This window comes from Epinephelus fuscoguttatus, linkage group LG7, assembly GCF_011397635.1.
Source record: "Epinephelus fuscoguttatus linkage group LG7, E.fuscoguttatus.final_Chr_v1".
NCBI lineage: Eukaryota > Metazoa > Chordata > Actinopteri > Perciformes > Serranidae > Epinephelus > Epinephelus fuscoguttatus.
Genome location: NC_064758.1, coordinates 39,985,472 through 40,011,691, shown reverse-complemented (window position 1 = coordinate 40,011,691; position 26,220 = coordinate 39,985,472). Strand labels below are relative to the sequence as shown.

General features: G+C 42.9%; 1 protein-coding gene across 4 annotated transcripts in view; it reads right to left on the bottom strand.

Moving 5' to 3' along the window:
- mical1 (microtubule associated monooxygenase, calponin and LIM domain containing 1) overlaps nucleotides 1–26,220 on the bottom strand; it is a 41,150-nt gene that overhangs the window by 5,285 nt on the left and 9,645 nt on the right. For all 4 annotated transcript variants that reach the window (XM_049581341.1, XM_049581342.1, XM_049581340.1 and 1 more), the window contains 19 exons: nucleotides 23,878–23,985; nucleotides 23,644–23,739; nucleotides 23,292–23,447; nucleotides 22,516–22,616; nucleotides 21,985–22,242; nucleotides 19,994–20,109; nucleotides 18,428–18,554; nucleotides 16,572–16,650; nucleotides 16,195–16,342; nucleotides 10,405–10,595; nucleotides 9,254–9,360; nucleotides 8,909–8,965; nucleotides 8,599–8,827; nucleotides 5,360–5,427; nucleotides 4,281–5,070; nucleotides 4,054–4,172; nucleotides 3,865–3,978; nucleotides 2,263–2,356; nucleotides 11–104 (listed from right to left, as the gene is read on the bottom strand). In XM_049581341.1, the coding sequence (XP_049437298.1) occupies nucleotides 11–104; nucleotides 2,263–2,356; nucleotides 3,865–3,978; nucleotides 4,054–4,172; nucleotides 4,281–5,070; nucleotides 5,360–5,427; nucleotides 8,599–8,827; nucleotides 8,909–8,965; nucleotides 9,254–9,360; nucleotides 10,405–10,595; nucleotides 16,195–16,342; nucleotides 16,572–16,650; nucleotides 18,428–18,554; nucleotides 19,994–20,109; nucleotides 21,985–22,242; nucleotides 22,516–22,616; nucleotides 23,292–23,447; nucleotides 23,644–23,739; nucleotides 23,878–23,985 (3,052 nt within the window). The remainder of the gene's footprint in view (nucleotides 1–10; nucleotides 105–2,262; nucleotides 2,357–3,864; nucleotides 3,979–4,053; nucleotides 4,173–4,280; nucleotides 5,071–5,359; nucleotides 5,428–8,598; nucleotides 8,828–8,908; nucleotides 8,966–9,253; nucleotides 9,361–10,404; nucleotides 10,596–16,194; nucleotides 16,343–16,571; nucleotides 16,651–18,427; nucleotides 18,555–19,993; nucleotides 20,110–21,984; nucleotides 22,243–22,515; nucleotides 22,617–23,291; nucleotides 23,448–23,643; nucleotides 23,740–23,877; nucleotides 23,986–26,220) is intronic.

The window sequence follows — 26,220 nt, the reverse complement described above, 5'->3', positions numbered from 1 at the left end:
GTACACTCACGCCACCATGAGGTCAGACTCCTCAGACACCAACGCGTTCTTCTCGTGGACGAGTTGGATCCAGTGCTCTATCATTTCAGGGGAGCCGCTGCTGCCTGGAGGTAGATAAAACACAGTGTTTGGGTTTCTGTGTGTGATGTTTGTTTAGAAAGTTGGGGAAAAAAAACGACAGACAGGTTTTTATGGAAATTCTTCGACACAGTGGTGTGCTGTGTGTGACAATGCATCCATTAGTCAGTGAGTGTATCTATAGAGAAACAGTCCTCAGGCTAATATGCATCTCTACAACACTGGAGGCTGTTTCATATGAATTCAGCTGACTCAGAAAGAAGAGACACATTTTAACCCCATCAATATACATGCATGTATTTTCAGTACAGCATGTTCAGTGTGCATTATAACCAGCTTCTATGAAAACACCCAGTGTTTATGATACAAAAGTTTATTTACCATTTGCAGAGCACACACTCTTCTGTTTATCTTGTGCTTTGAAAAACAAAAACACAAATGAGCTGCTGTTGATTTTTTTGTCCAGAAGAAAGAAGACTTCATTACGGTTAGCTAGAAACGCCACCATCTTCTTCTAGCATTTAACAACTTTTGGTGACGTGGCGGGGACATAAAACCTGCGTTAAAACCAGGGCTGCAAAGGCATTGTGATTAAAAAAGTTATTTAGATGCAGTAACAAGTCAGAAAGCTATTACAAGGCACTGGCTCAAAGAAAAAACCCCAAAACAGGAACACTGGTGGGAAATTGTCCATGAAATTTTAGTGATGGAAAAGAGAATGCATTTAAAAAGAACTGGAAAAAATGGAACATTTATATGAGACATGAGAGACTTATTTAAATACTGAAACCGTCTCAGACAACCATACATGTACAGTTTTTTATTTGGTTTGTGTATTGCACTGTATTATTTTTGTGCCAATGTGTTTGTACTGTTGATATATCTGTGCAGTATACATGGCTTTTTTTAAAATTGTCATCATGATGTCAACATGCACGATAAACACATCACGAAAGGCTGTGATAGTGTAGTTGGGGATTTTTTTAAAATCAGCCCAAAGAGAGTCCATCTATCCATCCATTTTCATCCGCTTATCCGGGGCCAGGTCTCGGGGGCAGCAGGCCAAGCAAAGCACCCCAGACATCCCTCTCCCCAGCAACAATTTCCAGCTCCTCCTGGGGGACCCCAAGGTGTTCCCAGGCCAGATGAGATATATAATCCCTCCAGCGTGTTCTGGTTCTGCCCCGGGGCCTCCTACCAGTGGGATGTGCCCAGAACACCTCTAACAGGAGGCACTCAGGAGGATCCTGATCAGATGCCCGAGCCACCTCAATTGACCCCTTTCGATGTGGAGGAGCAGCGGCTCTACTCCGAGCTCCCTCCGGTTGTCCAAGCTCCTTACCCTATCTCTAACGCTGAGCCCAGACACCCCATGGAGGAAACTCATTTCCACCGCTGTAGCTGCGATCTCATTCTTTCAGTCACTACCCAGAGTTCGTGACCATAGGTGAGGGCTGGGACGTAGATGGAGCAGTAAATTGAAAGCTTTACTTTCTGGCTCAGCTCCCTCTTCATCACGATGGACCGGCGCAGCGCCTGCATCACTGCAGAAGCCGCACCGACCCGCCGATCCATCTCACGCTCCATTCCACCCTCACTGGTGAACAAGACCCCGAGATACTTGAACTCCCTCGCTTGAGGCAGTAACTCTCCCCAACCAGGAGAAGGCTTACGACCCGAAGAGAGTATCAGTAGAAAACTGCACTTTAAAATGTAACTATCATTCTTTTTTTATTGGTGCTGCCTGTCTTGAAGTGAAATGTTTGAGTTGTTCAATAAAAAAAATACTGAAATTAACTTGTTTTCATTACGTTGTAATTTACCAGTAAAATCAGTATGTAAAATCATTGTCACGATAATCCTTTTTTGTGTGTTTTTTTTGCCTTTAATGACAGGACAGTTTTGATGCGTTAACTGGGGAGAAAGGAGTCGTGCAACAGAGGGCTGCAGCAAGGACACTGCCTTTGTACATGGGCACCCAAGCTACCTACTGAGCCACTGGGCACCCCATCATTGTCAAGATACTCAACAACGTTATCGTATGTTCTCCTCATATCGTGCAGCCCTAGTTGCAATCAGTTTAAACCGTTCTGCTGTTTAAAAAAACATAAAGCTATTTCTTTTATTAATTAATGTGAACAAGGAGCCCTTAGTATATCAGGAATGAAAAACCACACATCTTACCAGCCTCTCCTCGCAGAGTTCGCTCCAGCAAAACACCTTTATCCTCCAACTCCTTGAAGGTCACCTCGATCTCCTCCAGTCTCCTCTGGATGGACTGTGGAGCACAGAGACAAGACAGAGTGAGAGAAGCACATTCTGAGGAGTTCATTATATGTCTACTGGGCAGGGATTGTCGTTTACTGTTTGTAAACAGTATCGCCAGCCAAAGTGAAAGCCAAACCCAGATTCACTGTCGTTTTCGGGTAGGTATAACCGCAGCTGGAGCAGCTACATGACTTCCCCACCACACCTACATGTCAGTCCGTGATCAGCCACCTTCGCTCTTTGGCCTGTAAGTTAGCGATTAGCTAGCTATGAAGTATTATGTCGAAAGAGAGGTGGTTGAAGTTAGGATAAGAGTTATATCTTGTTATTTATGAAGTCAGTCATATCTTAAGAATTATAAAGTGGATTACTGCTACATCTGGTCTCATTCATTCACCACAGTGTAGCATTGTAGCAGGGGTCAGACAGCCGTCATTATTGGTGGGTTTGTCTAAGAAGATGTACTTCATTGATCAATTTTTTGACTCTGTTGTCATATACACACAGGCTCAAAATACACACACACGCACAAACAGGACTTAGAGGAGGCCACCATGGATGGGTGACCCGAGCAGTTGGGGGTTCAGTGCCTTACTCAAGGGCACCTCAGCAGTGCCCAGGAGGTGAACTGGCAGCTCTCCAGCCACCAGCCCACACCACATTTTTAGTTCGGACTTCTAGTAGGAAGTGTGTGACGATGATTGAGAGGGATTACTTCTATAAGGGTCTATACATGTTCTTTTCTGTAGGAAAATCCTGCTTAGTATAACTTTAAAGTTAAATCAGTAAATCACACCTGTATTCATGATGGCATTTATGGTCACATTTTTCTGCAGTTGCCATTCAGTATATTTATATTCCATAATCATTTACCATGATGAGTAGATTTTATTGTTTCTTAGTTTTACTGTTTTAATTTTTATCTTATGTTAGTTATTTTACTCTTCCTACTGCCGTATCAGTTTATCAAGTTACTGCTAATGCTAGCTAAACATTCCCCCCTGCTGCAGCTTCACATTATAGCATTCAACTGGTGTAAAAATGGGAGACTTTTATTGTGAAGAAGCCACAGGAATCTAATTTGTCCCAGCAATTGTTCATCAATAGTGTGTCTACAAAACAGGACATGGTCATAATGAGCGTTTCTCAGCAACTCCTGGTAGTATGTTGTTGTGTGGAGAGCTCCTTACACAGTGTGCAGCATGAAATCAGACCATGGTTGCTCATGGTATGATGACAACAGGCTAATTACTGACTGACTTCTTCATTAAAACAACTTGAATTCATTTGGTCTACATGTACTTAATTATACGTTAAAGCAAACTGTGTCTATTTCTACTTTAACAAACAACAAATATTCTGACAACAGGAGAAATTGCTTCACTTAACCTCGATGAGTTGATAAATTTATGAGCAATAAGCGTGTATATTCATCCAGAAGTTCAATGCTTCATTTAGGGAAGTTGAGCAATTAACTGACTAATAAAATATAGATAGATAAGAAAGTTAGCCACTGACCTGGGCTTTGCGCAAGCGCTGTAATTCACTCATCTTGGCTCGCCGCTCCAGCGTCCTCATCTTTATCAACTCCATCTTCTCAGCCTCGACAGGGTCTGATGGCATCGTCTGAAACTACAGACAAAGGGTCAGTATTATAAAATGTAGCAGCTCGCTATCATGTATACTGAAAACATCATCTGTCCTTACTTTCTCATCAAACAAGTCAACATCATCTCGCCCAAACATCTCATCATCGTCGTCATCGTCGTCATCATCTCCATCGACACCCTCCTCTGAGGTGCTGTGAGCGTGTCTGAATGTTGTCTCTGTGGGAAAAATACAAGGAAGATATATAAAGTGTTACACAGCAGAGGTTTTCCCCCTGCAACCTTTTTCTCCACCAGAGATCACAGAGGAGATGAGTTCTTACTTACCCACTCTCCCTGGATGATTAATGAGGACACTGAGCCGGGTGTCTCTGCTGATCCTCGGCGAGGACAGATTCCAGGGAGAAAACTTGGACCGTACCCTGGTCTGCCCACTTGGCATCTCTTTTCTCCTGAAGCAGCGTCGATTCCTCTTCTCCCGAATGTGACTAGCTGTGCTCCCGCTCCAGTAGCCCTCCTCTTCCTGCCCATCCAGGCCTTCTGGCTTGGGAGGACTTGGACCTCCTGCAGTTGCAGAGGAAGAGGAGCAGGAGGAGGATCCACCAGGAGTCTCTGAGTCGGAGTCGGCGCTGAGGCTCTGAAGGTTCACGAGTTGGCTTTTCTCCTCATCGGTCAGCTGAAGCTTTCGGAGTGACTGCTTGGGTCTGGAGTCAGGTGCTGCCTTGGAGATCTCCTTTGTAGGGGTTGGAGATGGATGTTTTTCTGGAGTGGAGGGGTTAAAAAGGTGGACTGTGCGAGGTTTTGGTACTGGAGGGGAGGGCTGAGGGCTGGGCGTGGTCTGCTGAGAGAGGCGGGGCTTGGGGACAGGGTAGGGCACTGTCTCCTCCTCAGTTTTAGATGGAGGATGTGTGGGAGTTTTTGATTTATGCGGTTCTTCCGACTCTTCTTTGGACTCAAGTATATGGTGGTCCTGTCCTTCAGGTTTATGTGACTGTGAGTGAGCAGAGGGACCACAGTCCAGAGTGTGGTCATACTCCTCATCTGATGGAGATGGTGTGTAATCATCACTGGAAAGCCTGTTCTCTACATTTGTCCCTTTGTGGGTTCCTTCGCTATCCTAAATACAGAAACAGCATTGAAAAAATAATTAACAAGGGGAAAAGAAAGAGCACAAATCCCTGTTTAATATTTTTTGCTCCTTTAGACTACACATACTCTGACACAAACATCCTCATTAGTTGTGTGTAACTGCTCTGAGCCCTGCAGGCCGACGACATCAGACCAGACACCGTAAGGATGACATATCATGCAACAGAGGATTGTGTAACATGGGCATTACCAACGCACATGGAGTCTGGAGCAGCGAGCAACAGAACGGCTTACATCTGCTCTGCTCAGTGACCCACCTTACAAGATGTTTCAGCCCCGTTTTCCAGCTCCAGTTCTTCAGAGTGCAGCTCACAGAAAAACCTCCCTGAGGGGACATCACAGGCGAAAACAATGAACGGAGTTGAAAAGTCAGAGACAAGTGAATGTTGACGTGCTAAAGACGAAAAAGCCTGCTGTTGTCATAAATGATTAATGTCCTCTCAGTCTACACGGAAACCCCTTTAAAAAAGGGTCTTAGTGCAAATTATTAATTACACAAATAAATTAATAAGTGGTGCTTCGCTTAGTGCAGCAAACGCAAATTGTAGCAAATATTCAGATTTTGAGAGAACACATTATACCACAGGTGCGATAGCTGTTGAAACCAGAAATACAAGTGCTTTATACTCAGCAACAGAGCATTAAGTGCTTAAATTGAGGATTAAGCAAACAAGAGGCTGCTAAAAAGGGATAATAAAAGAACAGATATTACACCAAACATGGACAGATATTAGGAAATAATTGTGAATTACAATACCTATTGAGGACGTGATTTGTCAAAGATACACTACGACAAAAGATAAGGCAATACAAGATGTGCCAACGATATGAAATGGTACACTTCAGGTCTCCTAAGTGGGTGCAGTTGTCTCTCACCCACATCCCCCCCACCTCATTTTATGTGTTGTTAATGCCGTGTGGAATGGATGAAAACAGATTCAAAGCAATATTATTCTAATTGTTATTATTAGTGTGAGGCAGCAAAATCTGTGCAGCTCCTGAGTCCAGGACAAATTTCCCTACAGAGACTATAAAGTATATCGTATCGTATTGTATCGTATCGTAAAACTCTATATACAAAAAAAATGTAATGTTCGTTCCTTAGTTTGCCCCTGGTTTTTATCTGCTATCTAAATATCTGCTATCAACCCAGTACAACATCATTTTAATTGTTGCCAGATTTGCTGCTGAGACAGAGACAGGTTTCAAACAAAATTAATTCTCTCCTGATTTGTCTGTCCTAAAAATACAGCTATTTGGTGTCAAAATGTTTGTGAGATATGTGAAAATGGGCCAAATATTTACTTTGATTTTGGGAACGATAGATTGGTCATAGTCTGTGCCAACATTCACTTCTCCCATTGAAATGAATGGATGCAAGATGGCCGCTAGTAGCTCGGGCAATGGTGAACCCCAGTTAACACAGATACAAGAAATGACTATGATGTGAGCCGTGTTGTTTATCAGTGGTCTCTGTTTGTGTCCCATTAGATGCTGGAAACATATGATAGATATCCTTTTAGTTTTTTGGCTTTACCACAGCATGTGAGACTAGTCCTATATAGTAAATGTCAAAGTCTGTGTGTGAGTCAGTGATGAAGTTACGCCATTGGTGGGAGTGAATAATGATGTAAATGCCCATGTTCCACTATTGACCATTGCTCTTTCAAAATGAATAGGCAAAACTGAGCCGAGTCAGGGTTATAAATTAGCATCAGCCACCAGCCAAACGCTGGTAAAATATGCAAGTGGCTGCTAAATCTGCATCACTCAACAGCCAAAAAACAGCAATTCTTATCTAATGATTGACTTGTAGATTTTGGAATCCACCAACCACAGTGGCAGGTGGACAAAAAAGTTTGCTGACAGTCCTGTTTTACTGTATTTCTCATTTTCTGTAACCAGTGTAGCATGATAGCATGGTGGAATTAGCCAGCTACCTAGCTGCTACATGAGTAAAATTGAATAAAATGCTTCGTCCACACTCTCTGGTCACAGCGTAGGAAAACACATTGCTATTATCAGATGAGCAACAACTCAGAAGCAGACAGAGGGGTCTACAGTCTGTGTTTGAAGGATATATCCAGGATGTCAAACTGACTCAGCAGCAACAACAGGTTAAAAAGACAAAGATAGTTAGAAGCTAAAGCCGAACTATAGGCTACAGATCACAGTGTAAAAGTGAACCACCACATCACTGCTGATCGCCACACAAGACAATGAATATAAAGGGAAACTTTGCTGATATTGAACCAGCTGTGTGGCATCACAGTGTGTGCAGATGAACTGTGTTTGGCTTCGCCCCATGCTGCTAAAGTCAAACAACATTCATCTGCGCACACTGTGATGACACACAGCTGGTTGAATATCACAAAGTTTCCCTGCTTCCCTTCACTGGTTCCTGTACAGCAGGGTCAGTCTTTGTTTCACTGTTATAATCATTAAAAAGCAAAAGCAGCATGTGTATACATTCAGTAGGCTATATCTTCAGTAGCTAGCTAGCTAACCCTACACTTTTCAGGGTTTGATTTTGGGTTTGGAACAGGGAGGAAACGTATATCTTTTTCCAACCTCTCCACGTAACGAGTATCATTAATACACGACGTGCTCCAGGGACAACATTTAGCTCCAAATCCACAAAACCAGCCTGAAAATGAAGGAAATCTGAAATGACTGCATTAGAGTCAGTCTGGGTCTGGGGGCAGGACTTAGCGAAGGGTCAGTTTGTTTGAGGAAAAGCTGTCTGTATGACACAAGAATAGTTAAATGCATGATTTGATCACAATGTCGGACCAGGTACAGCCACCGTTATAAAGAGAGAAGGTGGAAATAAGATGTCTAAACGGGTGCCACCAGCTTAGTAACGACCTGCAACTAGAAGTCGACCACTGTTATTTTAACATGTATCTACCATGGATGTATAAAGAGACCTGGATACAGCGTAGAGGCAGGGGCCCCTGTTCATTCCTATGAGAGTTGCTCAGTGACACATGAAGCCAATAAGTCTCTATTTTTTTTTTTTTTAATTACCTAGATCGACCACACTGAGGGGCCCATAGAGCAAGCTCACTAGAGACATACAGAAGCTGAGCGGCTGGTTTAGCACTCTGCTAACCTGAATGGCGATAAAATGCCTCAATAGTGCGGTTCTTCTAGACTTTTGAAATGTTACCAGACCAAATGGATCAAATCCTGATGTGAGTTAATTTTGTGGGGGTTGTGATGCTCAAAAATGCTCTCTTTCCCAAAGTAAGTCATTGGAAAAAGTCTTTTTGGGCCCCATTGCATCACGTGACAAACCCAGACAGCGTAATTCCACTTTTGACCTCTATATAAAATTGCCTTCAAAGCCTGGTGCTGTTCCTGGGGGCTTGGTATGGACACGACAGTGGGGCAAAGCCTGTGACTGTGTGAATACCAGCACTTCTAGCGCTTCATACATGATCCAACCATATGCTAGGTTTTGACCTTGTCTTGTCTGATAGTAAGTTCTTACCTGTAGTCTGGTGGAAGGTGTATCCTCCCAGTCTGAGTGTGATGCCGCACTGGTGGCAGGTGAAGCAGCTCCGATGGAAGAACTTGCCCTCGGCACTGATGCGCTCCAGCACATAGACCCTCTGACCACAGAAGTAACACTCCTCACTGTTTGTCATCGGTTCAGGCTCAGGTTCAGGAGCAGGAGCAGGTGTAGGGCTGAGCTGAGGGGACACAGGAGGTACCGCCGTCTGAGGGAAGAAGATAAATTCAGTAAAGCCACATTAGAAAAAGAGAACAAATCAACACAGAGAGCTTCAAACACAACTCACACTGGCCTCATCTTCCATCCTTGTCTCTCTTTCTCTTTTCTCAGCTGCCAGCTTTTCCTGCAGAGCAGATAAGAAAAACTATTAACCTGATTATGTTGATTATATGGAGAACATTCAAACAAGCATTTCACACCCTTTTAATGACTGACTAAAAACCAATTCCCTTGAAATAACATCTATCAAATTGCCCCTGAAATAACAGAAGTGAGTCACAGACAGCGCGAGAACACAGACTGAAGGCCCAGACGTGAACTCCAGCCAACAGGCCAGCGTGTTTGAAAATATCTTTATCAAACATTTCTCTGTGCTGTGTAAACAGTGAACTCGCTGTCACAGTGGGCGTACCTTGCGTCTTTGCAGAGAGTTGTGCTTCAGCTTGTTCAGGAAAAAGACAGCTGACTGTGTCTGGGAGAGAGTCAGAGGCTTGGACGACGGCAGGAAGGCTGCAGGGTCTGTAGCCAACAGAGAATGAGAGTGAGAAAAATGTCAGAGAGGGACACACACCAAATTCAGTTTGTCTAACCATTACGCCAGGCTGCAAACCTGAAGACACCTGAGCGTTATTGTTGGCCTACTTGCATCTCTGCATGCAGCTGCTTCAAATACTCTGATTGTGCCTTCTTATTTAAAATATCTTCAAGGTACATCCTTTTATGTTGGATACTCCAGAAATATAAATAATCCCTCTTACTTGTATTTTCTGTATCGCCACAGCAGCTGAATTTAACTTGTCAATCCACATAAAAACTCTTCAGCTCCTGCTCTGCTCTACCACTCCCACCCTTTCATCATTCAGATAAGGTTACCGGAGAATGACAGCTCCCTCCTGCCTGCACATCAGTCAGCGGATCCCAAGCAGAGCAGCACAGCATCGCAGACACAGAGAGCGTATATCACACCCACTTCAGCTCATTCACTGCCTCATAACGTTGAGCTCACATTCAAGCTGCACAAACTCCTCATGCTTCAAAGACTGTAAAAATACCTCTGCTACAAAGACAATCCTCCTCCAGCGCAGGAATAGTAGATCCCCTGCTAGAGACGCTAGTCCCATCAGACCTGATAAGCCAGGTCCACACGGTGACTGTTTGCTCTGTCTGCTGCTGCTGGGCTGGCTCAGTGCAGGAGAGCAGCACAACCAGTAGAGGCTGGGCTCTGAGCACAGCACTAGCCACTTAAGCCAAATGAATTCTGGGTAATATGCTCTTAAAGAGACAGCAGCGATCTGATCACTTCTCAACAGCAAACACATTTCAGTGGGAAGGCACCTGACCCTTTTAAGGTGATGCTAATGCTGTGCAGTGTCTAAGCAACCAAGTTACGTAAGATAGATGCTGCTGTCACCAAATGCTATATTCAGGAATATATCAGAGCATAAATAGCATTATAAATTATGAAAACATTAACCGTACTAAGTTGCAAAGTGCTTTTTTGGCTTTTATAATTACGCCCCGGTTTGACATTCCCTTTACCCTTGCTGATAATACAGGCTTTACCTTTTGCTGGCACAGTGAAGGCACTTTGGACCTGTGTGAGGTACAGGACCATGGACAACTTGTCTATCTGACCACTTTTGGCCAAGTCACTGGCAGACATGACCGGTGGGACGCCCAGCTCCTTCTCCAAAATACTGAAGGCCAGCTGGTTGTTGTGAACAGTGTTGGACTCATCCAGGGAGGACATGTCACTGTGGAGGAAATAAGAAGCTGGAATAACTTTACAGTTTTAATTATGGGGTCTTTTCACAGCAGAGATGACCATTATATGTGTTAAAGGGACAGTTCACCCCAAAATCAAAAATACATATTCTTCCTCCTACCTGTAGTGCTATTTATCAGTATAGATTGTTTTGGTGTGAGTTGCTGAGTGTTGGAGATATCGGCTGTAGAGATGCCTGCCTTCTCTCCAATATAATGAAACTAGTTGGCACTCAGCTTGTGGTACTCAAAGTGTCAAATACATACATTTGAAAAACTCAACAGCAATGTCTCTTTGCAGACTTCATGACCTGGTTACCCAAGATAATCCACAGACCTGGGGCAGCACGGTGGTGCAGTGGTTAGCATTGTTGCAGCATAATATGGCCCGTTTCCACCGCAGGAACTTCGGGGTAATTTTATGGTGCCGGGGCTGTTGGTGCGTTGGAACTTTTACAGGGGCTAAACAAGTCCCTGCCTCGGAGTAGGTACACAGAACGGCCCTGAAAAACTCCTGGGTGGGGCTTGGGGTTTACTTGGTGCTGTTTGGATATACTCAAGGCGGGATGTGACATCAACAGAAAGCGACAAAATAGCCAGCATTTTTCAAACTCAGCAGACAAGGAGTCACATTTTTATAGCTTCCACCGCCATGTAAACGTGGAGGGACGCCAGAAACCCAGCAACCACCTCAGTTGATAATCATCTTACTTATGTCTTCTTACTTCTGCTTCTTCTTCTTTGTTTGTTTCTTTGCCGCGTCGCCCCGGTCAAAATGGCCGCGCAACGATTACGTCACATCCAGAGCCCGGTAACTTTACAGGAACCTTCCTCCTACTCCGCCCTCTCAATGGAGACACGGCGGTTGAGAGTGCCGAGCGAGAGGACATTCCTGTAAAGTTCCTGCCCCCCAAATAGTACCAGAAACTTCTTCAGTGGAAACGGGCCTATAGCTAGAGGGTTCCTGGTTCAAACCCAGGGAGCCCTTCTGTGCGGAGTTAGCATGTTCTCTCCATGTCAGTGTGAGCGTGAATGGTTGTCTGTCTCTTTGTGTCAGCCCTGTGATAGTCTGGTGACCTGTCCAGGGTGAACCCTGCCTCTCGCCCAATGTCAGCTGGGACAGGCCTCAGCCCCCTGTGACCCCCTAACAGTGCACAAGTGTAAGCAAATATTTTATGGTCAATTTGACTCCTTTGAATATGTTGCCACTCAGTTAAAATCCTCCTGTCGAGCAATTTTAGTGACCATCTACAGACTCCCCAAATATGATGCAAGGTTTTTTGATGAGTTTGCCAAATTGCTGTCTATTGTGTGCATGGATTTTGACTGTGTTGTTTTAGTGGGAGATTTTAACATTCATGTTGATAATCTTACAGATGGGTGTGCTAAGGAACTGTTAAATATTCTGGATAACTTTGGGCTCAGCATGTCACAGAACCAACACATAACAGAGGACACATATTAGATCTAATTATTTCCAAAGGTCTTAATATCTCTGAGGTTGTGGTGAACGATGTCGCTTTATCTGACCATTACTGTGTTTCATTCAAAATAACCACCATTGGTAATCCTATGAAAAGTGAAGCAGAGGTGATCAGAAAGTGTTATATAAATGATAACACCTGTACATTATTCACCCTGGGCTTTATACCATCACAAACCCTGCCCTCAGCTCTAGTTGATGACCTTGTAAGCAGTTTTAGTTCCAATGTTATGACTGTTATTGATTCTATCGCCCCAATTAAGACCAAAGTTATGTCAGGTAGGAAAAAGGCACCCTGGAGAAACGCCATACTGGTTAAAGAATACAAAAGAGTATGTAGACAAGCTGAACGCAGGTGGCGAAAAAACAAACTCCAGGTATATTACGACATTTATAAAGAGAGTCTTCATAACTATAACCAGGAACTGAAGAATGCAAGGCAATCATATTTTTCAGAGATTATCAATAGAAACAGTAATAATGCCCGCGCACTTTATTCTGTAGTGGACAGACTGACCAACCCCACAGCATCACTCCCTCCTGAACTACTGTCTAACAAGTCATGTAATGACTTTGCAGCCTTCTTCACAAACAAAATATTACAGATAAGACAGGCAGTGTGCAGCTCCGGCTCAGGAATGATAACACTTGTGCCTTCCTGTCCTCCGGTTAATCTAGGACATTTTAGCCTCACAACTCTAACAGAAACTGTTTCAAAATTAAAGCCCACAACATGCTGCCTTGATATTCTGCCTTCAAACTTTTTTAAAACCATTTTTAACTGCATAGCTCCAGATGTACTGCAGATAATAAATACTTCTCTTAAAGCAGGCCAGTTCCCCCTTGCCTTGAAGACTGCAGTAATAAAACCTCTCCTAAAAAAAATCAAATCTGGACGCCACAACACAAAATTTTGGGGAAAATCATTGAAAGGGTTGTCTTTCAGCAAATCCATACTTTTATGATGCAAAACAATCTCTTCAACACATTTCAGTCTAGATCTCAGTGCTGCATTTGATACAGTTGATCATAATATACTATTTAGCAGATTGGAAAAGTGGGTGGGACTCATCGGCACTGTGCTACAATGGTTCAAATCTTACTTACAAGGTAGGGACTTTTTTGTGTCAATTGGTAACCATGAATCTGAGCGAACTACGATCACATGTGAGGTTCCTCAAGGGTCCATTCTCGGACCACTTCTATTCAACATCTATATGCTACCCCTAGCCCAGATTATGGAACATCACAACATCTCCTATCATACGTATGCCGACGACACACAACTCTATATCTCAGTGTCATCACAAGACTACAGTCCTTTACTCTCATTGAGTAACTGTATTCATCAAATCAATGACTGGATGTGCCAGAATTTTCTCCAGCTAAATCCAGAAAAGACAGAGGTATTAATTTTTGGCCCTAGAAATGAAAGGGCAAAGATCAGTGCCCACCTTGGCTCTATGTCATTGACAGCTACAAATCAAGCCAGAAATCTTGGTGTTATTATTGACTCAGACCTGAACTTCAACAGCCATTTAAAGTTTATTACTAAATCTGCCTTTTACCACCTGAAAAAATAGCTAGAATTAAGGGGTTTCTGTCTAAACAAGACATGGAAAAACTTATTCATGCATTCATTTTTAGTAGGTTGGATTATTGCAATGGCTTATTTACAGGCCTTAACAAAAAAATCAATCAGACAGCTGCAGGTGATTCAGGACGCTGCCGCTAGAGTCCTTACAAACACCAGGAAACTGAACCATATTACACCGGTCATTAAATCGCTACACTGGCTTCCTGTGAGTCAAAGAATAGATTTTAAAATCTTACTGCTGGTCTACAACGCCCTAAATGGTCTCGGACCAAAATACATTCTTGATCTACTGGTTCCCTACGAAGCATCCAGACCCCTGAGGTCATCTGGAACTGGTTTGTTGTGTGTTCCAAGAACAAGAACCAAGCAAGGTGAGGCAGCATTCAGTTATTATGCTCCTCTCCTGTGGAACAAACTTCCTGTAGATCTGAGGTCTGCTCAAACTGTCAGCTCCTTTAAATCAGGGCTAAAAACACTATTGTTTACTGAAGTGTACTCTTAGATTAATTACTTACCTGCTGTATTCTACTGCCCGTACTTTTTAACTATACACTGCTGATTTATGCCTTTTATTATTCTACTTCTTTTCTTATCCTGACTGTTCAATGTATTGACCCTGTTTTTATTTTATGTTACTGTATTTTCTCAATTTCTATTTCCCTTTTTAATCGACTGTTTTTATTGTTTTAAATTGTGTCTTGTTGCTTTTAATGTCGCTGTAAAGCACTTTGAATTACCTTGTGTTGAATTGTGCTATACAAATAAACTTGCCTTGCCTTGCCTAACAGGATAAGCGGTTGTGGAAAATGAATGAATAATCCACAGACCTTGTTGTGAGCAGTTTCATGCAGTTACTATTTCTTTCATCTGAACCACACCCGCCAACTGTATCATTTTGCAGAAGGAAGCTTGAGAGACAATAGGGCGATGATCACCATATTGCAACACCGCACTATTGACAAGCCAACAGCAAGGGATGGCAAGCCACCACTATGACTGCTATTTGATGTTTTTATTTTTTCTCAGGGGAGCGTCACAAATTAACACTGCCACAAATGCCAGCAATGAGACCAAGTGCTGGGCATCTATTCTGCACTGAGTGCTGCATGTTTGCCCCCTTTTTTCTGGTTGTCAAGAGTTGAAAAATATTCAACTTTGGGTAAAACGCTTCAGCCTCTTGTTACCGTAACTTTTTACCCACAAAGACCAACAGTCAAGTTGCTGAATAACAACATTCATTCATTTTCCGTAACTGCTTATCCTGTTAGAGGTCGCGGGGGTGCTGGAGCCTATCCCGGCTGGCATTGGACGAGAGGCAGGGTTCACCCTGGACAGGTCGCCAGACTATCACAGGGTTAACACATAGAGACAGACAACCAGTCAATCTCACATTCACCAATTAACCTAACATGCATATCTTTGGACTGTGGAAGGAAGCCGGAGAACCCAGAGAACATGCAACTCTCCACAAAAGGGCTCCTCGCCCACAGGTTTGGACCAGGAACCCTCTTGCGGTGAGGCAACAATGCTAACCACTGCACCACCATGCTGCCTGAATAACAACAGTGCAGGAGCAATTAATGAACCCTGAACCCACATAGACTGGTTGGTTTACCCTTTCTCCCTAAGTGCAAGTGTTCTACCTTGTGCCCACATTTTTACTTCCATGGATATTCTGTATCATAGCAACCAGACTCAACTAAACGCTATGCCCCTTACTGTGCCCCACTGTCTTTCTGTATTCTGCATTTAACAATGAACAAGTATTAGCTTAAGACTGTGTCGCCTTTGTCATTTAAAAACAATATGATATCCTCACAATAAAGCCCTTTTATATAGTACTAAAATCAGAACAGATTCATTAATTTGCAAAAAACAAATAAATATGGTGAGATATAAGCTGTAATGGCTTTCTCGGCTGAGCTGTAACGTTAGCTAATTCAGTGGTGCTGGGTGAGCTAGCAGTAGATGCACGCTTCCTTCTGCACAGTGATACAGTTTGTGGATGTAGTTCAATAGAGAGAAAATAGTTCCTACATAAAACTGCATATCTTGAGTAACCAGGTCGCGTTTTCTGGAAAGAGACATGGCTGTTGAGTTTTTCAAATGTATTTTTTTATGCCGCTTTGAGCACCACAAGCCGAGTGCCATCTAGTTGTATTGTATTTGAAAGAAGGTAGACATCTCTACAGCAGATATCTCAAACACTCGCTGACTCACATGCAAACAATTTACAGAGGGACAGAGGGATGTCGTATGCTGTAAAGCCCCGTAAGGCAAATTGTGATTTGTGATATTGGGCTTTATAAATAAAATTGAAGTGATTGATTGACTACTGAACAACACTACAGGTAAGAGTGAAATATGTGTTTTTGATTTGCGAGTGAAATGTCCCTTCAGATGTAAATACCTGTTGCAAAGTTCTTTCAAAGAACCGCCAAATCACACAATTACAGCTTAACATGAATTAACAGCATCTGAGTATGAGACGAAAACCAAGCTAACTCACATGAGATGAGGTCTGAAGTGGTGGATCAGAGCACACAGGGCGAGTCCCGACTTCCAGGACTGCGTAAAATCCTTCACATTCACATTCTCATAACCTGCCGTGTGTTTCTGGCACCATTTCAACAACTCTTCTGAACCACTGACTGAATCTGAGAAGACAAACAGAGACAATTCATCAGACAACACTCACCAACCACAGTGGTTTGGTTTCACAGTCATAAATATATCCCTCTGTGCTGTGTAAATACAGCGTGAGTGATTTGGGTTTTTTCAACTATGTGTCAATGTTGACAACAGAGTGGTTCCTCCTTCACTCAACACAGCTGAATATAACCATCACACAGGCCTCGAGTGGCTGCATAATGAAGAGCAGCTGACCTTGACGCATGTGAGACAACCTGTTCTTCACTTTCTTGCTTGATGGGCTGAGTTTATCGACATCATACAGGTGCTGCACCTAAAGAAATCCAAAGGTAGATCAGTCAATGCATTCAGAGATCACAGACTAAAGCAACCTGTCACCAGTTTATCAAGAAGGAACAAAACAAGATCTGTAAAGCATTCCCTGGACAATACTCTGCTCAAGACTATTTATAAAAATGTAAACATTTTTAAAGTATTTTAAAATGCCTATGGGCAATTGTGCACCAACAATTTAGGTCCATTAAAAGTGCTCATTTTTGTCACTGACAGGCTCAGGTTATTATTAGAAGTGTCTGAAAACATTACAGAAAAGACCCTTCAAAGAATTTAAATGTTTTTCTTTACCCTCCGCTAATCCAGTCTGTTTGTTTTTGTGTGTAACTCAGTGGTTCCAGCCACGGGGTCCAAATTTCTCCTTAGTCATTAGTTCATGGTCCACAGTTTCATATATTCAGTGTTGTGTTTGGTCATGTGGTTGAGCTAGTTTCACTCACTCTACAGCAGGAAACAGCACTTCAAAATAAAAGCTTTGTGCTGGAAATTCAATGAACTTCAAAATAAAGAATGTTTTCACAGACTTGACACGTTCGCAAGTCACTTGCGGTCCATTCAGAATATACCTGCGAACCACTTTTGGACCGCAACCCACCAGTTGGGAACCTTTGGTGTAACCAAGTCTAGCTCAAGGAGAAGTCTCATTCTGAAATCTCACTGACTTTTCTACATTGTTGAAATCAGATAAATATTCAGCCATAACTGTGACAATCTCTTAGAGAACACTAAGCTCCACTTTCTGTACTCCAACACAGGAAACTCTTCCCGACACTCCTCTCTCCAGCTCTCACCAGCACAGACATATCAAAAGTCCAGCCTGGAGGCCGACCGTGGCCAGCTGACCAATTTTCAACAGCCCGCGGCTTGTTGTTCAAAATTTACTATATGTGGCCCACCACACATTATCGGTTCCTCAAGCAAGATCACTTTGCTGTCATACAGTTTGTAGACATGCACCAAGTAGGAACCACGCAGGCTGAACTAATATGTGGTCATAAACAGATGGTAAACAAGCAAATGAATGGTTATTTTACAGCAGAAATTCCCTGCTAGGTTGCAGACATAGCCATTACAAAGAAGTGTAGTCAACAGAGAGGGCTGGTGCATTTAGGAACAGAGGATTGTGTTTGTCTCGTTTGTTTGTGCTTTTCTTTTTTAAATACCTGTATGACGTGAGAAGCAGCTGGTCCAAAAGTTTGGACATCCCTGCACTAGCACCTATGTCTTGCAAGATTTCAGAACGAGACCCCGAAAAAGACATGTTTAATTTCTCAGTAAGGTCATTACCGTAATGTTTTCAGACACTCTGACAATCTGAGCCTGTCAGTGGCAAAAACAAGCACTTTTAATGGATGTAAATTAACGGTGCACAGTTGCCCACAGGGATTATGTTGCAGCCTGGTTGTTGCAGCTCCAGCGGTCACTCTCAGTGCTTAACCATGTTCAAAATTATTGTCTCCATTAGTCATTTAGACTCAACATATGTTACCCTTTAATGCCAAAACACTTTTTTTTTAAATTAACTGTAAACTATGCAAGACCTTCAAATAATTACACTTTTTGTCTACTCGAAGAAATGAACAGCTAAAACTGAAGAAAACAACTCGCAGTTTCACACATTGAGATTGTAAACACTGCTTTACTTTAACGAGCTGTGTCTACCCGACTGTAATCTGCAACCTTGAGTGACCTCCCTGCAGATTAAAGCGACTGTGATTTAAGTCTCTGTTGGGTAAATAAAGGCTAACAGTCCTGACCTGGTTGGGCTTGATGGCGGAGAGGTTGACATGTGTGTACCGCGTTTTGGGGTCGATGCTGTACCCAGCGTAGTTTTTGCTGGTGTTTTCTGGCGTTGTCTGGGACAGGACTTGGTAGATACTCTCTCTGTGTGTTTGTAAAGAAACGAGAATGGAGGCATTTAGAGAAAAGAACAACCTTGAAAATAATCAACAGAGATACATTGAAATGAAACAGGACAAGGAGGAGTGTAATGAGTTCAGAGATCACTCAACAATTCATCTTTTTGACTGAGGCTAGATCAGAGTTAGGCAACCTGTGGATCTCTTTTGCCCTTCTTCAGTGACTCCATGTGGCTTTGACAAAAAGCTATATAAAAATGAATAATGATTTTTTTTTCATTTATCTGTGTCACAGGCCTAAAGTGATTCCTACATTCTCCAACTGTGAGAATGTGTGACCCATATGCCATGTAAAAACAATGTTTTTAAATTTCGTCAAATGAAATGATCGTCATACGTCTACACCCAGGCGCCTTATTCTCTACATTTTGCCGAACCTCCTTAGCAGTGGCTAATCTTGAGTCTCCCTAGCTAGCCTAGGATATGAAATCCAAATCCAAAGAAGGAAAAGTCTCTGAGGAAAATAAAGAATTTAATATTGCATGGACAGATTTGTTGGCTTTCTCCACCAAAGCTGAAATGTTATTTTACCAAAAAATTATGACACGTTAACGAATGCCCATTTAGACCTTTTAGTAATAAAAACTTTATAGGCTGTGCTGCCTTCATTATACGGCTCAAACATTTTTGTGGCTCCAGACAAATTTTTTTGTTGTTATTTGTCCAAAAATGTCTCTTTTGATGGTGAAGGTTACTGACCCGTGGGCTAGATGAACAGAAACAGCACTCTTCAAAGTAACTGGCATGTAAAAAAGGTTTTGAATTGTCCAGTATTTAATTAATCTGCATATACACCCTTTTATTTTGGACTATGTGGAAAAATGACCAGTGTTTATTTAGTTGAAAATAACCAGAGAGGTTCCTGGCACTTTATTCTGTACTCTCATCAGGTTTTGTCATCAGATTTTCTACCTTTAGAGTCTTAAATTTGGCACATTTCACAGGCACACCTGACATCCTTCAAACACCAGAAGCCTCATTGTTTTATTCTTGTCACATCAAGGAATCATGCTGAAATAATTCTTATACTATGCAATCAAAACAACTACTCATCACACTAATTATCTCAGGATGGGAAGTGTTGCTGATGAGGAGATCCACAGGCATACTAATGAATGTTGAAACTATATTTTTACACTTTATATTCAATACCTGCAGTGGCCTCCACTCTTTTTCTAAACGTTTAAATATGTAGTTTTCCTAAAATAGTAATAAAATACTGTACTAAGAGTAGAGCCTGTATTTTTCACTGTGTGTCTGGAAAACAGAAAGTAACACTGTATTGCATTAGCAAACAGAAATATGGCAAGTAGTGAAAAAACAGGAAGTAGCTGCATCATGACGTGAGGATGAAATGTGATTGTCTGTGTCATGTGCTGCTGCAGTTTTATGAAGCCGACTCACCGCTCAGCCAGGACCTTGAGATGTGGGACCCCCATGCCCCAGCTCCTCACCATCCACGCTGTGTCAAAAGAAGCTAGAAACCCACGGGCAATACCTGTACCCAGAGGCCAGAAAGGCTGCAGAGAGCAGAGAGAAGAACTCACTGTAACATGTTAAGATAATTTCAGCATGTCACTCATTAAACAGCCCAGTTGTCAGAGGAAAATGTTAGCATGATATGTTTCTGCAAACCACAGATGTATTACATTTGTTCCCGTCATGCTGATCATACAAATGTTTCTAAAGTGATGTAGTGTATGAGCTGAAAATGCCTGCCAAGCTACCAGTCGAGGTGAACACACAATGAAACCTTTTGTTTGTTGGCAAGTCATTTCTGTGTTTCCAGCGGCTTTTTAGCCGCCACACTTGGGTGTTTTTTAGTGACCTGTTGCTGGGTTTCCAGCCAGGATAGTGCCACCAAAAGCAGGCATTTTAAGCCAAAATGTGATATTTACCGCACCATAACCAAGTGGTATTTGTGCCTAAACATCATCCCATGGTAAGCTAAGCATTTCTGAAATGGAAATTGACTGTTTCAATGTATCCGCTACAATTATAACATATACATGTAATGTAACCATGGTTTGAAGAAACGCACAGAGCCAACATTTATTCTGTCCGTTAAGTTGTAGTAAAACTTATGAGACAGAAAAAGAAAGTTGCCCGATTTTTCACACAGATTCTACAAGATCATCCGAAGCTTCTAAACAATATGTAAAACTATGACTACAGCTGCACTAGTGGCTGCATAAGGATGGAGTTAGACAATGTGGTGCTTTATTTAAACTATAAGCCATGAGAGGGAGTGATTTTAGAAAAGATAGGGGGTGTTGTTAGGCAGAACCCATAGTTCCAATCCTTGATTATGATTGGCTGAGCTGTGTGTAAAGTTTTTTGCACCCTGATGAAGATCTCAGGGTTGAAACCGGTCGGTGTTTTAATGTAAGCAGCCATGTTTTTTGAATAACGGCCTTTTAACTTAATTCAAGTGCATCTGTTCCTACTCCACGCACTAAAAACCACTGACAGGCGAAGTGAATAACTTTGATTAATTTGTTCCAATGCATTGTTCTGCTGGGAAACCTTTGGTTCTGGCATTCATGTGGATACCACCTGACATGTTCTACCCACTCAAACACTGTTGCAGACCAAGTACCCCCCCTCATGGCAACAGTACTCCACAATGGCAGTGGCCCCCCAGCAGGAAAATGCACTATGCCACACTACAAAAACTGTTTAGAAATGGCCTGTGGAGCGTGACAAAGAGCTAAAGGTGTTGACCTGGCTTTTAAATTTCCCAGGTCCCAATCTGCTCAAGGATTCTTGTGATGTGCCGGTACCCCAGATGTACCCCTAATCCAAGGTGGGGCCTCCTTGGATCGGACTTGGCTCTGATCTGTCGAGGCATGGACACAGGATCTCTGGGAGTGTCCTGCGGTGTCTGGCACCAGCGCGTTGGCAGCAGATCCATTTAGTCCAGTGGGTTGTGAGGTGGGTTAATGGCACATGCCACAGATGCTCATTCAGATTGGGATCTGGGGAATTTGGAGGCGAGGTTGACACTTTGAGGTCTTTGTCACATTCCTTGGGCCATTCCTGAGTGTTTGCAGTGTGGCATGGTGCATTTTCCTGGGGGGGGGGGACTTAGTCCGCAACAGTGTTTGAGTGGGTGGAACATGTCAGGTGGCATCCACATGAATGCCAGAACCAAAGGTTTCCCAGCAGAACAATGCACTGGAACAAAATAATCAAAGTTATTCACTTCACCTGTCAGTGGTTTTACTGTTTTGGCTGATTGGTGAATTATATATATCTATATCTATATATATCTATATATAGATATAGATATATATATTCATATTTTTACATAAACATTTCATTCTAGATCAAAGTGCTGGCCTGGGAATGTGAGTGAGAATTTGCACCAGATCTCTAAAAATGTTGCCCCCTACCTCCACCAGGCAATCTCCAACAAGAGCCATCAACAATTTCTTGCCCTTCCTCTCCCTGACCAGAGAGGCATTCTCAGCACGGTGCATGCAGGTAAAATCAAACATGGCCACGTCTGGCTGGCCGGCATGGTTCTCAGCGAACTGCAGGTCGGGCAGTTTGCCACCTGTGGAGAAACTGGCAGCATCATGGGCGTAGCTTCTCAAAGCCTCATGATCCACGTTTGCAGAAGCCAGCAGCTCGTCCGCATCGCTGTAGTCCTGTAGAGACAGAGTGAGAGGTGTGATCTGATGAGTCATGGCACCTTATTCTGACTGTGAATGACATGTCTAATAGATGGGTTTTTACTGCTTTAGCTAATGGGCCAGACTGCGGAGACAGAGGAAATGATTGGCAGTTTATCGCTTCACAGTGGAGCAACTGCATCTGCTGCTTCATCCATCTGGTTTGTATCTTTTTCTTTACCGGCCACAGATGCAGCTAGTGCCAATAAGAACCACACTTTTTCTTGGTAATGGATGTGTTGTTCTCACCTGTTTAATGACCCCCTTCTTCAGCAAGCTCTTCTTCTTGGCAGTCATGACAAAGTAGTGGGTGTCGTCTTTGTAGTAGACAATATTCTCCAGATCAATACCTGGAATAGTAAATGGAGAGTGAGCATGGTGGGCATGGAGAGAGAAAGCAGTGTAGGAGAAAAGGAGAATCAGGAGCTCTGACATCAAGAGCATTTGTTATTTAGGAGTGACATTTTTCTATATCATTAGCCTGTGTGGTTATGTCTTTATGCTGGATTCACTGTAGGGAGGAGGCGCAGACGGAGACACATGCTGGATAAAAAGTCGTTCAGCTGGGTGCTATCAGGGTTGTAAAAGGTGACACATATTTCCTGGACGGTTTGTTCATAAATGAAAGTGCAGAGTGGGTCAAAAAGGCAGGGTGGATTTCATCACGGTTTGCGCTGCCACAGGAAATTAACTGAAGATTGGAGCACAGATTAACAGCCGTGCCACCCTTTTCACACTTCACATTGAACCCGACCCGACAGTGTGAACATTCATTTCATGCCTTGAGGGCTACATTCAGCGAGGCCTCAACAGCACAACAATACAATGAAAAAAAAAGAGTGCTGATATTCTTATTAGAAATGTTACAGTTTGGTGATTCTATTTCATAAATCATGTTCTCGTTTCCTCTTTTCTTACTTCAATTTCTAAACAGTTAACTGAAAAAGAGCACATGGTTCATTGCAAATCAAGATGTCCTCTTCCATCCAGCTGAACGTGACTGTAGACGTCATATGGACTCCTACCCGTCTCATTGAGCAGCTCTTGGAAGAACTTCTGGTTGTAGATGCGGGCCACGCCACTGATCTCTGCTACCTGGGCCTCTTCAGCCGTGTGTCTGTTGATGAAGTTGGCCGTGATGCCGATAGCCAGCTTCCCTCTCAGCTCCTTGTGTTTAAAACCTGACAGTGTGGGATAGAAGAAGGGAGGAAACTGGGCTGATGAAAGTTGACTTATTGAAAACAGCTACTGGAGGAAGTTTGTGACTATGTGTAACCGCCAGGCCTTGCAAAATTTGTAGCTGCAGTTGTGTGTGTCTCCGGTTGCAACAGTGGTAACAGAAGTGATTCAAGAGTACTCAATGTGTGTTTGTCTCACCATCAGGGACAAACCTGCCTCCTCCAGCAGAGATGAAGACGTCAAACTGGTAGGATGCAGCAGGATGAGACGCAGGCTGCAGCTTTGCCATCCAACCTGTCAGAAACACAGCAAACTTTTTAAATAACTTTACTTCTTTACACGCTGCTGCTGTATAAACACTATTGGTTCATATAAACAACAGCTGATGATGATATACTGAGCATAATTAGTGTGGAGGGTGTTTGCTGGTACCGTTTTCTCCCGAGGGCTCAATCAAGCCCTGAAACTCCACTCCGTTGTGCACCTCCACCCCGAGGAGAAGTGACACTTTCAAGAGAATCAACTGCAGCTGACGGATGCCTGAAAACACATATGTATATTAATTAAAAAAGTGTGAATGTGGGATATTCAAGATACAAAATACAAAGTCAGTCATGCAAAGAGAATAATAATAATAATTAATAAGACCTGGGGCTGCAACTAATAATTATTTTCATGACTGATTAATTAAATAAATAATCAGGAGATTCATATATTAATTGTTTAGACTTTGTAATGTTAGAAAATAAAGAGATATGTCCATTACAATCTCCCAGAGCCCAGTGTGATGTCTTCAATTAGCTTGTTCTGTCCAAACAACAGTCAGAACCCAGAGAGAGGAGCAGTGAATCACACATTTGAGAAGCCATTGCGGCTAATAATCGACTTAAGGCTGGAGCGCGGGACCTTTACACATTAATCAACATCTGTACACTCAAGCCCTTGCCAAACAAGTTCACATAATGCTGATTAAGCCAATAGCAGCCAGGGAAAGCTCTCTGTATTTCACAGTATAACTGAGTTGTGGTGTCTTTTCTGCCCTGATGCACCGGAAATGATGCATTTTGTGTCAACCAGCCAGGTCTAAAGGGGGCAGGAAGAGGGGAGAGATTGTAACAACAGACAGCAGCTAGGAGTGTGGAAGCTATGGTGGAAAATCCTAAGAAGCATCCCAGAGAAAGTTTCTGAAGTGGATGCTCCAGATTAGGGAAGTCAGTTAATTTTGCTTTTGTGACTAATTGGTCACTAAGAGGTCATTTTTTGAGATTAAAAAAAAAAAAGCAAAATGACGTAAAGTCTTTTCATTTTAGTCCGCCGCTCCATTGACTCAGTGAACTTTAGCACCACATTTAAAAATGCTATCCATTTAGAGGAGGTGAAATTTAATGTTTAGTGATGTAAATGTATTTTATTTCATTTTCTGCTGACTTAAAGGCGCTGTATGTAAGAATGTGGCCAAAACGGTTACTGCACTCAAGTTCAAAATACTGCTGCGAGTCGTGTCCGCCCCCCCTCCCCTACAGATTCGAGGTTGCTGGACAGCGGCACGCTGGAGACTGATTTGTTTGCCCACAGACGACTGCCGTGGCAGGGCTGTGTCGCCACGTCCTTGATCTTCGGTTTTCCAGCGGACCGTTCGAGCAAGTCCAGCTTCTCTGCTGCTAACGCTGCTGCAGGGATACAGCTGAGGAGGAGCCGGCTGCTAATGCTATGTACCGGGACACTGCTAATGCTGCTTGCTGTGCTGCTGTAGCTCAGTCGTAACTGTAACTGATGCTGAGACTCTACTGACTGCGTGACTGGTAGATGGTGGTGGGTGGCGCAACAGGCCAAAACACAAATTCAAAACATAAACGTGATTTGCGGACTGCAAAAATTTTTTTTAAATGCAAATATTCTGGCTGTACTATTGTTGTCTGTGAGATCAGTATGTTATATGAACATTATTCCTTAGTCTCTGTGACATATTAGGAGGATTTTACAACTATTTGCTTTAGATTTCTTACATATAGCTCCTTTAACTGACAGACTGGCGGTCAGCCACATTAACATGTGGAAACATGTGTCCACTGCACACCTTCTCGTCTCTACTAGTTAGCTACTGTTAGCATTGGCAGCTCTGCACTACCTGAGTCGGGTGGGAGCTAGCTAGCAGCACTATTTCACTGGCGATTACCGCTGGTAAAACCGTCCAGATAGTGAAAGGGCTGCAGAAACCCCCAAAGCTGAGCAAGTGGCTTCATTTTGAGCCACAAACCCCCTTTGGCATTGTTAACTATGTTAGCACCACTGGCCGTGCTGCCATTGTTAACAGCACAAACAAAGCTAACAGTAGTCAACACCGCTAAAGGGGATCTGCAGCTTAATATTGGGCCATTTACTCATTGGGGTGACCTGGGGAGAGACCGGAGGGTGGGTACAATATTTCCGCAGCAATGCTGTTGGGTCAGAAAGATGTTACAAGCAGTAACTTCAGCATGAGCAGAGCCACTAGCTAACATTAGCTTCCACCAGACCTGGGTGGTGCACAGTGTAGTAAACTGAAGAGTAACAAAATTAAACTATCAACCTATGTGGGAAACTGGTCAAAAATATTCTCAGTGCTTAATTGATTAATGGTTGACTACTCCAGATAAAAAAGAAACCTGGCGTTCAGAGGAGGGAAATTAAGAAAGAAATAATTAAGACTTGAAGGGAGCGCTCCTGGGGGCGAGGAAGATGCGGTGACCTCGCCTACATACGTCAACAGTGTTGTGTAATTAGGCAAGGCAAGGC